Source organism: Nyctereutes procyonoides, unplaced genomic scaffold, assembly GCF_905146905.1.
Source record: "Nyctereutes procyonoides isolate TBG_1078 unplaced genomic scaffold, NYPRO_anot_genome, whole genome shotgun sequence".
NCBI classification, from domain to species: domain Eukaryota; kingdom Metazoa; phylum Chordata; class Mammalia; order Carnivora; family Canidae; genus Nyctereutes; species Nyctereutes procyonoides.
Window position 1 is genome coordinate 3,772,061 of NW_026575128.1, and position 11,882 is coordinate 3,783,942.

General features: G+C 52.9%; 1 protein-coding gene across 5 annotated transcripts in view; it reads right to left on the bottom strand.

Moving 5' to 3' along the window:
- Positions 1 to 10,308, bottom strand: part of MACF1 (microtubule actin crosslinking factor 1) — a 341,743-nt gene extending 331,435 nt beyond the window's left edge. For 3 of the 5 annotated variants that reach the window (XM_055342059.1, XM_055342058.1, XM_055342057.1), the window contains exon 1: positions 10,052 to 10,308. In XM_055342059.1, the coding sequence (XP_055198034.1) occupies positions 10,052 to 10,271 (220 nt within the window). In that variant the 5' untranslated portion in view covers positions 10,272 to 10,308. The remainder of the gene's footprint in view (positions 1 to 10,051) is intronic. The other 2 variants (XM_055342064.1, XM_055342065.1) reach the window with 1 other exon arrangement.
- Between the last annotated feature and the right edge of the window lie 1,574 nt (positions 10,309 to 11,882).

The window sequence follows — 11,882 nt, forward strand, 5'->3', positions numbered from 1 at the left end:
ATCCCCTCGTGTGCAGCGTCTTCCCCTATAATCAAGCTCTGAGCCTTTGCCTGGAATGTCCCCCACTCCTCAACGTCACCTAATGAAATCCCACCCATCTCAAAAGCTCACCCAAAACGACACAGAGTCATTTTTAATCAACCTAGGTAGAAGAGACTCTTCTCAAAACCCCAGCCACATTTTCTCTCTCTCATTCCTAGGGCTCCGGCCACATGCATTGTGGGTGTCTGCATCGCTGCCTCCTTAATGTCCTGGTTCAGAAGTTCCTTGAGGTAGACACACCTCTTTCATCTTTCCCCATCATAGGACCCAACACAGTGCTTTGCACCTAGTAGACGTTGCAGAAATATTTGCGGAAGACATAGATGCCTCAGTTGAAGACATCTGCGGGTGGGGGATGTGGGCTGGAGCTGTGATTCAAGACAATGAGAATCCAATTCAGTGTCCACTCTGTGGCCAAGGGCTTCAGGTGCAGAGAAGAAAGAGGAAAGTGGAAAACTATTTCTCCTTCGGCTAGTGCTCTCGTCCAACCTCTAAAAGGTTTACTCCCAGCACTTCTTCAGCTTGGCTCCTACTGCATTATTTTACATGTGTTGATGGATGCTGTATAAATAAATTCTCTGCTAGTAGCAAGTGTGTGCACGTGTGTGCGCACGCGTGCAGTTCTTCCTTGCAGGGGTAAGCTGTCCCCTGTGCCTTCTGCATTCCCCAGTAGTAGGTGGAGTCAGACAGCGAAGGAGCTGCCCCATGCCCTATCCTTCAGGTAGATCTTGGAAGAAAATCGCCCAGTTCTAGTCTCAGGACACCTGCCTCCAGGCCCAGCCCCACCAGCCTTTCCATCACCAGCCAAAACCCAACTAAGCTTTCCCTCCAGTTCCCCCACTCAGCTCTGGGGTGGGAAGCCTTTGCCCACCATCCTGCTGCCCTCTTCTGTTCAGAAGGTGCAACGTCACTCATTTCAGAGGTCTGGATGGTGCCAGCCACCCAGGAAGACAAGATCCCTGCCACAGGCGGCCCGTCACCATAGCAACCCTCAAAATGGTTACTCAGCCATCTGGGTTACCATAGCAACTGGCCAAGTCTCTCCACCTCAGCCTCTCCCCGGCCTTCTCCCCTGGCTTGCCAGAGCCAATGCCAAAGAATTTCCAGTCCTTCCTGGGGGAAGCTGGACCTCTGATAGGCAGCTGTCCCGAAGGGGCGTGGAATGCCTCCCCCGCCTGGGGCTTCCCCAGGCTCCATGGACATAATGGGAGTTAAGGCACTCTGTGAACCTTGAAGTGCTGCGCAGATGTTAGTTATTATTAAACTACCCTTCCTTGTAACGGGGGAGGCAGTGGGCGGCCCGAGGCAGAGCTAGTGCCATCCCCGGCCTGGCCCCTTCCTGGCTAGGAGACCTTGACCAAGTTCCGGGACTCTCCGGGTTTCTGGTTCCAACTACTGCAGCACATCTGCCTCCTAAAGTTGTTTTAACGATGAGGTCAAATAAAGCACATGAGCTGCTAAGCACAACCCTGGCATTCGGAACGTGTCAACAGTAGCTAGAAAAGCTATTGGTCCCTCTGCTGTCTCCCAGGCTTTCTGGGACTATGACTATTTTATTTTCTCTCTTGAAGGAAACAGGAATGGGAGCTACACTTGATCAACCACACCCAACCTTCCTTCCCGCTCATCCTGCATAGGGCCTCTGGTTCCTATGAAACAGGACTGTAGGCACTCTGCACTTGGGGGGGGGGGAATTAGGAGGTTCCCCAAATTAGGAGCTGTGGCCAATGCCTCCATTTGACAGCACATCTCCCCACCCAATACTACCTCTAACGGACCAGTGATGGGCAGCCTGGAAAGTGAGCATATATCCCAGAGAGGCCCTAAAGAGTGGTGGCTGCTCACATGGAACAGCTCGCCAGTATCAGGGCAGTCTGGGGGGCACAAACCCCTCTCACGAGACCAGAATTCCTCCCCTTTATGATTTTAAAGACTTCAATCCTATCACATCTCAAGTTCAGTCTCTTAAGACTGATGAATCCTCGAAATCCACTGTCAGGGTCTTTCCTTAATTACACCAGCAGAGTCCTGATTCAAACCCAGGGTCCATAGGCTTGAAGGGTTTTAGGCAAAACAGACAGACACCATCCACAAAAATCAAATTTCCAAACAGAGAGCCAGGTATGCTTTCGCCTAACTGTGTATTTTCTAGGAGTAGGGCATGAACCTCCAGCTGGAAGGGCCAGAGGAGCAGAGAAGCAACTCGGGAAGGGACACATTACCCCTAAGACCCTGGCCCTGGGAGGTCAGAATCCTCTGGGATTCTGCTGACGCCTCTGGGAAATGGATGGAGTGGGACGATTCCGGCTCAGATAAGGCTACTGAGCAGATAAATCACTATATTTACTATAGGAAGTGAGTGTATGTGATTCCTGGAACTTCCATTTCTGTGTCTGGGGAGGCAGGAGTGAGGTGCGTGAATGAAATAAGATTGGCCATAAATCGATCATTCTCGAATCTGGGTGATGGTTCATTATACTATTCCCACAGCTTTAGCATAAGTCTGAACTGTTTCTGAAGAACGCAGGGAGTCTGGAGGCAGGCCAGCCTGAACCACGGCCATGAACTCCAAAGGACACACGGCACGTGTGGTGTACCAGGGCGTGCCATACACATTCCAGCAATGCTGAATCCCAGCTCCACTCCCTGCTTACCGCACAACCTCAGACAAGTTCTGTAGCCTCTCTCTTCTATAAAACAGGGAGAATAGCAACTAGTTCCCAGGGTTCTGGGAGGATCGAATGATATATGTAAAATGCCTGGCGCACATCTAGGCCTCAATATGCAGTAGCTCTTACAACTATTATTTCCTAGGGGGATCCCAGCTGGCATCAGTTCTCAGGAGCTCCTGGGCTGAGTCCAGAGTTCAAATCCCCAAATCACCCTCTGAATTCTTTAATTCCCAACTCCTACTGGCTGTTCTCTCTTCATTTCCCTTCCTTCCTTTCTACTGAGGCCAAAGAGAGGAGAGCCAGAATAGAAAGAAACAACAGGAATGTGCCCTTTCTCTTCACGTTGTCCTGGCTAAGTCCTATTCCTTTTCCAAGTCCCAGATCAAATGTTATCATAGCACTAAGCTATCAGCAGGGGCAGAAGTCGGAGGAAGGCCTTCCCTCTCAGAACTTCCAGATAACTCTGGCTTGCGATGATGTGCACAGCTAGAGGCTGCATGCTGGCTGCCTTGCAAGGGAGGAAGCTGGGTTCTGAAGCCCAGTCGGTGCCTAGCAGAAAGCAGCTCTGGAAACATGTGGTAAACGAGGAAGAGTGATCAATGAATAAGCAAAGGAATGAATCGACGCATTCATGAATTAGTGAACAAGTGTATGATATGCATGAGAATAGTTAATGCGTATCTAGCGCTGATTACAAAGCAGGCATCGGGCCAAGCACCTCACTCCCACTATCTCATTTAATCCACCCCTTGAGACTCTGTGGTGGCACTCTCGCTCCCCCATTTTAACTGTGAGAAAGTGAGGTTCGGTAAGGTTAGTAACTTCCCAGGCTCACCCAACTGGCAAGTGATGGAACTGGAACTGGGACTCTGGCTGGCTCCCAAAGCCCATGCCCTTGAGTGAATGAATGAGAGAGTGAGCACGGGAGGAAATGAGTAAGGAGAGAATGCAGAGGGAAAGGCCTGGCCAGGGACACACCCACTGGGGCTCCAGGCTGAACCTTCCCCTGGATACAAGGCAAGGATTTTCTTGGGTAGGGTTGGGACACGGCTGAGGACACAAACTTCCACTCGTCATCAGGTTTCGAGTTACAGGGGCTTCCAGCCCTTCTCTGCGGCAGCATCCTAAGTCCAAGCAGAGATTGCAGCCAGGTGCACCAGGCTGCTCCTGCAGGAGCGCCAAGGCAGAGCCGGGAAGCTGGCCTACTTCTACCTGACAGGTGGCAACAGGCAGACCCGGGGCCAAATCACGGCAGGCCCTAGCCGCAGCAACTGGCCAAACTGGGGAGAGCATGTTGGTGATGGTGGGTTATTAACACTCACCCCCAGATATGTTCACAGACCTTCCCCGGGGGAAACCTGCCGGAGCAAAAGATAAGCGCAGTCCTAGAAGCTGCAGCTCCTCTGGTGGCATGTCATCTCAAACCCCGTGGGACTGAGAAATGACAGCCTTCCGCAGCCCCCACATGAACCAGTCCCTCTTCCGCATTCCTAACCCCAGTCTGTGGCAGCTCCAGAACAGAAAGGCATGAGTCAGACTGCCATTCTAAACCTGTCTCCATGTCACCTGGGAAGTCACGAGAAAAGCATGATGGGAAACCAACAGCACAAAGCCCACACCTTGCAATGTGGCAACCACCTTCCTTCACCAGCTGGGGTCCCCCAAAGACCCTGAGCCTCAGAGAAAAGACAGCCAGGCTGTCTTTTCTGCTGCCTGCACAAAAATTCTGCCCACGTGGTCACTTTCCACCCCTGCAGCTACTGTGACCCAGATTCACTTTCAAAGAGCTGGGGCTGAGCTGGGCGTGTGTAGCTACAATTCATTCTGCCCCACTTTCAGGGGACTCTCCTGATCATCTCTCCTGCTATTGAAACCAAGCTCCAGGACAGGAGCAGGGACTTCTGAGGATACCTCCAGGAAGAAGTAGAGAAGCTAGGAAGGAAGAGGAGCCTCTTTAGGTGCAACGTTCAAAGAGCCTGGGGCGAGCAAGGATGGTGGCTCTGGAGTAAGGGTTCCTAGTGGAACGGTTTTTAGGGCTCCCTTTCCCGCCTGCATTCCCTTCTTCTCACTGTGGCTTGGCCAGAAATAAAAAAAAACCATCTCCATCTGCCCTCTGACAAAGCCCTAGTGGGAACAAAAGAAAGGGACAGAACTAAGAGGCCTGGAGCCCCTCCTTGCTCACATTCCTAGAGACTCCACTGCCTCTTCTAGTGGCCCAGAGAAGGTACAAGGAATGACACGTTACGTGCAGTAATGGGCATTTTAACCCATGTTTGTCTAACACGTTCCGACTCTCATTCAATGATCACTCAAAGCAGATACCATCATCTCCCTTTTACAGATAAGGAAACTGAGGCTCTAAGCACCGAAGTCATTTGCCAAGTTTTCTGACTCCAGGCCAACTTGTCTCTCCACAGTGCCTGGCACCTAGACGGGGCTAAATCCATTTTTTTACTGAACGAACCAATGAATGAACAAACAGGCGCCTTCTCAGAGCTTCCATCCCAGACGCATGGGTGCAGAGAAGCAGGCACCTTCCTCTGACCAGGCATGTGCTCTCAAAGGCTGTCTCCCCAAAGGTAAGCCCTTAGTTGAGAGCTTCCAGCAGCTGAGCGAAGGCTCTGAAAGCGGGGCAGACACCAGCACTGGAGCTGCATGCATTTTGTGGCCCTCACTGGGCTTCTGGATTCTAGAAGAATCACAGAAGAATCTAGAAGATCTCAGAGTGAGATCTTGGGGCAACACCAGGAAGGGTAAGATGGTACTCCTGACTATAGCCAACTCCAGTTCTGGTGGCAGAAACAATGAACTTTTTTTTTTTTTTTTTTTTTTTTAATGATAGTCACAGAGAGAGAGAGAGAGAGGCGCAGAGACACAGGCAGAGGGAGAAGCAGGCTCCATGCACCGGGAGCCCGATGTGGGTTTCGATCCCGGGTCTCCAGGATCGCGCCCTGGGCCAAAGGTAGGCGCCAAACCGCTGCGCCACCCAGGGATCCTTTTTTTTTTTTTAAAAAGATTGTATTTATTTATTCATGATAGACAGAGAGAGAGAGAGAGAGAGAGAGAGAGAGAGAGAGAGGCAGAGACACAGGCAGAGGGAGAAGCAGGCTCCATGCCGGGAGCCCGACGCGGGACTCCATCCCGGGACTCCAGAATCGCACCCTGGGCCAAAGGCAGGTGCCAAACCGCTGAGCCACCCAGGGATCCCCCAACAATGAACTTTAATATGAGGTCAACTGAAACAAGGGCTGGGGGGAGATACAATTGCTATCTGAGTGGAGGGATCAGGGAAGGCTTCCTGGGGGAGGCCACACGGGAGGAGATGTTGGGGATGATGATTTCACCAGGACCTGCTGGTGGGCCCCCAGGAACAAGTCCAGTGGATGCCCTGGGTCCCATGCTTCCCTCTTTCACAGCGTACACAGGAATGTAATTATTTTTTCCCCACTATCCTTTCAACCACACCGAGCTCCGTGAAGAAGGGACCACATCCTCAGCCATCTTGGCATGTGAATGCCAAGAACAGGGAGGGCCCTGATGATGTGATGTTAGAGAGATGAATACCCAACTGATAAGTGGACTGATAAGTGGATGGTGAATTCCTCCCACACCCAGCCCAGCCCCTTCTTCCAGGCACTTTACCGCCATCTGCAGGAAACTTGTCATAATAAATATACAAATCCACAATGATGAAAAGCATGAATGGCGCCCCCTAGAATCGTACGGTGCGAGACGGTGTGACACTGCCCTGCACCCATAGTCGCCCCCCACCAGGGAGGGGTGCTCCCCACAAGCCCCTTCTGTCCTCTCCTGTGGGCTTGTGCTCTTGCTAGAATACCTTCCCCATTCCCTCCCATTCCTTGTTGCCCCCCAACGACGAGGAAGGGTATCATGATTGCTGTTCACCCACAACAGAGAGCCAGAGGTCTTCAAAGAGGCAAAGTTTCAGAGATCTTTGTCTCTGCCTTTTTATAGGCCCGGACCTTGAGGCCTCTCCCAGAAGTGACCAGAAGGGCTCTCAGGTGAGTCTGGAGACCACCAACTCATCTTTTTTATTATTATCACCTGCAGAAGATTCGGCTGGGCCTGGTTGCCACACGTTGCCTAAGGAAATGGCAGTAGCGGTGTTTCCCAGAGTCAGAGGATCTGTAGCTACCTGGGTCTGACTGCAGGCCAGGTGTCCAAATCCTCTGAGCCTCAGATCCTTTTTTTGGGGGGGTGGGAGGGCTCAGATCCTAACACGCATCCTCCCTAACTCAGCTAAGGAAATCCTATGCAAACCAAAACACTGATCCACAGAAACAGGCTTTCTTGCTAATGGACTATTGTTCCTGTAGAGTGGCCAAGCTTAAGGAGTTGAGAATAGGGGTGGCAAAGAAGAGAGAGAAACTGGCGGGAAAGATGTGGATGGGAAGAATCGGGTTTCGGCCTGTGTGGAACCCCTAGGACCTGTTTTGACTTTGTAGGATAAGATCAGCAGATTTCTCAGCCCTCACAGGCCTCTCCAGTGTGACACGTGTGGCCAGCAGGGGCCCCCATCAGGCCTCTGAAGCCCAGGACACTGAATGGGGCCAGGAAAGGAGGGAGGACTCTGTGTTTAGTGAGACTGATTCAGACACCGCCGCGTGGCTTCCCACCCAGACCCCTAGGAGGAGAAAACTGCATGGGCCACCGCTGGCTTCCAGTGCAAGACTGACTTCACTTCCTCCCAGCATGAGAGCTGTAACTTCAGAGAGCCTCAGAGCACCTGGGGGGCTCCCAGGAGTGCCCTTCCTGCACCTCACAGGAAGCAGTCCCTGCAGAAGTCGGGCTGCCTTTTAAATAACCCTGGAAGAGCCCCCGCCACGTTCCAAAATCACAGCGAGATTTCAGCCAGGCCCTGAAACAGCAGTCCCGCCTCTTCTCTGCTGCCTCACTCCTCTCCTGCTAACGAAACACGCCTAACTGCAGCACACAAGTTATTTTTAACCATGACAGTCTCCACATTTTCAGCCTAACCGGCCCAGCCCCCTCCTCAAGACTGTCATTTGGCAGCATCAGGAGGTGCAGAAGATCAGCGTGGATGCTGGAAACACAACCCAGCGCCCGCCAACCCTCTGCTTGGTTGACCCAGCAGCATCTTTAGGCACTCTGCCTGGGTCTGAAGCCCCCTCAAGTCCACTCCACTTCTGGTCTAGATTGGGAATGTTAAACGGTAGGCAAATCATCCTGTGGGACCCCTGAGAGCAGAATGGAAGGGGAAATCATCACAAAGGGACCTATGGGTGTGGACATGTGGTGGCAGATGGGGCGAGAGGGCATAAGGAGGGAGGAGGAGGCTGCCTTCAGCAGAACAAGAGCTTTGTGGGTCCTGAGACCCCTTGGTCGGGGCCCCTCCAGGCTGGAGCCAAGCAAAGCCCTTCCAGCATCCTAGAGACAGCTGTGAAACTCCATGGACTGGCTAAGGCGACAGGCCCAAAGGTCTTGAGAAGGACTGAAGACCTTTGTCCGAGAGCTTCCTATCACTCAAAGGAGTGCAAGGTCTCCAACCTGCCTTCCAGGTCTCCTCTTTGGAAGGTGACCCTTTGCTGAAACCCCTCCATCCTGACCTGAGTCCACATAACCCTCTCCCTACCTAGCACTCCACTCCAGCCCACTGCCTGTCCCTGGAGCACAATCTGTCACCTATTCTCCTCTAAACGCTCCCTGCATTCATTCAGTCATTCAGGGCTGGTTGATCTCCAACATGCACAAGGCCCCATGCAAGTAGCTGGGGGCAAAACCATAAGCAAGAGGTGGTCAGGCCTTGCTGACAGTCCTGAGGGAGGGACAGGTTCCCTGAGGAGGTAAGTGCCATGCTCTACAAGGGAACGCAGGGGAGGGAAAAGTATGAACACGGGAGCGGAGCGAGGGCAGAGGAGGGAGCTCTGTGTACCCCTGGGGGGCCGGGGGGCAGACGAGGAGGTACTTTCCCAGTGCCTTGCACAGAAGAAAGCTAAAGCACGGAGGTCTGAGCCTGCAAGCCGCACACCTCTGGGGTTCAAGGTACAGCTCAGAATGGCAAGGTGCTTAGAGGCAGAGATAACAGAAGGTGAAGCTCAGGAGGGGCCTGATTCCAGGGGCCCCATTCCACAGGCAAGGAAGAGCCAAAGAAGGCTTACAAGCACTGAGTAAAAACAGGATCAGGTTCACATTTTGGAGCAAAATACTCTTATGAGTCGCATGGAGGTGGGGTGAGACTGGAGGAGGAGAAGTGCCAGAGGCAGGCTGGAGGGTCCAGGTGCGAAGTGGCAAAGCAGAGGCGGGCAGGGGGTCGAGAGACTCAAATGAGGGAGCAGGACAGGCCTTGGTGATGGAATGAAAGCCTGAAAGCCGGTGATGTCACCGAACTAAGCTGCCGGCACTGCTTTGTCTGGCTTTGCCTCTGCACTCTGGCCCCGAGGGTGCGGGGACGCTGAGCACAACCCACCCAGGCAGCTCTGGAAGGCCTCCGAGGAAGCCGCAGACGGAGCGCTTCGCAACACCGCCCTCCGCTGAGAGCTTGACCTACGCATCTCATCTCCTCCTCAAGGTAGCTCTGCAAGGGGAAGCAGCCTGAGCCGAGGAAAGAGGCTCTCACACAGGACAAGAACCGTTCCGTTCGAGGGCAGGGCCTCCCTCCAGCACCTCCCCTGTCTCACCTCTGACTGCCTAGGCTGCGCTCCGAACCACTGGCAAAGCCGAAGCGGGCATCTCCCACGGGAGTGGGTGACCCCAGGCCTCGACAGCAGGAAGGGTAAGCGCGCACCACATTTTCAGAAAGCTATGTGAGTGAAACTGCCCTCTCCAAGGACCTATTCAAGGAAATAACTCGACAGAAGTCAAGTGTTATTAATCATAAAGATGTTCTCTGCAGCACCATCTATTATGATGAAAAGAAAAGGGGAGGGCGCTAGAAAAGGAGTAGGATTTTTTAAAATCCTGAAATGTTAAAACAGCCTTTATAAATGGTAATTCGAAAGCCTAAGGTGTAATGTGGAAAACCGTTTGGATATAAGAGTAAGCGAAAAAAGTCAGATTCAAGAATGGCACGTAAGCCATGAAGGCAATGCCGTGGGGGCAAGACAGAAAAGGTGCAAAAATGGAAAGAGGTCCCCTGCTAGCTCACAGGGATGACGAGTGGCAGATGCTACTCCCTCTGGCTTTCCCTTAACGTTATTCCATCATCTTTCCAACAGTAATAATACCAAACTGTATTCCATCTGGCTTGTCAGAGCCCCCCCGCCACCAGCAGGACCCCTCCACTACTGGCCCCAGCTGGGGGACACTGGCCCACTGTCCCCTCGCTTCCCACCACCATTCACTCGGGCCTCTCTTACCGGCAACTCTGACCACGGCCCGCTCAGCAGGGTCCAGCACCGAGTCCTGGCTCTTCCGCTTTTTCTGCTCATGTAGCGGCAGGTTCCAGGGTAAGGTGTCCCCTGGGGGACATGGGGACAGGCTCCCTGACCTCTCGCTCCTGTACGATCGCTCGCTCCGGCAGGACCGCTCACTCCGGCAGGACCGCTCACTGAGCGTTTCTTCGTCGGAGGAAGACATCGCCCAGGCAGGAGCTGCGGTGGGAGGGCCTGGGAGCCCAGGGACAGGTGATCTGTAGGAGAGAGGAGTGCAGGTGAACCGACGAAGGGGTCGCATAAGGTACACAGGGACTTGGGAAGCAGGTGCTAGTCCTAGTTCTGCCACTGGCTTGACCTCTTCACCTCTCTGAATTTCAGTTTCTTCATCTGGGAAATGGGGTGATGAGAATACACAGCAAAACCAATTCACGGTGCTTAAGAGAAATACCATGAGGCAACCTACGTGAAGGTGTTTATAAATCTGAAAACTCTCAGGGCACCTAAGTGGTGCAGTTCATTGACTCTTGGTTTTGGCTCAGGTCATGATCCCAGGGTCGTGGTGTCTTGCCCCCCCCCCCCAATTGGGGCTCTGCACTCAGCAGAAAATCTGCTGGAGGTTCTCTCTCCCTCTCCCTGTGCCCCTCCCCCTCCACCCTGTCTCTCTCAAAATAGATAAAATCTTTAAAATAAACAAAGCTGCAAATGCTCTGTGAAAGCTATTACTAGTAACCACTATTCTTGTTAGTTGCTACATTTGAAGCTTTCAAGTCCCACAAATCGGAGGACATGGATTCAAGTTCTCCCCTGGGGAAGCCATTTGAACTCTGAGCCTCAGCATCCTCACCTATAGAATGGGAATGACGACAGCACCTCTACCTCACAGGGTTGTATGCAAGGCACGAATGAGATCCTGCCGGGAAAGCGCTGAACAGTGCGCAGTGTCCAATAAGCACTTAATAAACAGCATCTATTATATTCCTGTGCGACCCACCTCCCAGGAATGCTGTAAGGATATAATGGGGCAGCAGATGGGAAGTATCTTCAAAAAGCCAAAACACGATCTCACTATCAGGCACGAAACAAAGCATGAGCTAGAATAGACAGAAATTTTACATTTCTCCCATTCCATCTCCAGCCAGTCTATTAGGAAAAGTGCTCCAAGTAGACCAGCCCGCGTATAAACTCTGGTCTGGCCACTTTACAACTGGTGTGCTCTGGGGCAAGTCATTTCGCCTGTCTGGGACTGTTTCCTCATCTGCAACATGGACCTAATATCTCACCTGCGACGATGTCTCAAGAACATAGTGAAATGCAGATACAAAACTGGCTGGCCCCACACAGGGCACACAATAGGCACAAGATAAAAGGTTCATTTGCTTATTCCAGGGGCTGTTGTGGAAATAAGTGGCACAGCACGGGGTGGGGAGGGTGGTACGGAAAGTCAGTTCGGCTAGTGGAGAGATCTGAATGAAAACACAACCACTCTGGGGCCTGCTGGACTCCACCACCAGCCAGACTGGGCAGCCGGCCCTGCGCCAGGCCCAGCTCACTTCCCAGAACCATCTGCTACACGTGGCCCACCACCTCGCCGGCCTCACCAGGGCCTGGATGGTGCATGCCTTCAGCTGCCAGCCTCCCTGCAGGCCCCAAATCCTGCTCAACTAACCAGCTCTCACTCTGGCTCTGGGGGCCAGGTGGGCAGCAGACTGCCGACTCTCCGGTAGGGGGAATGCCTGCACACAGGGCTGCGCGGAGACCCTGGGGTGGCCCAAATGCCTGGACCCCATGGCTCTCTGGGCACAGCTCCTCCCTG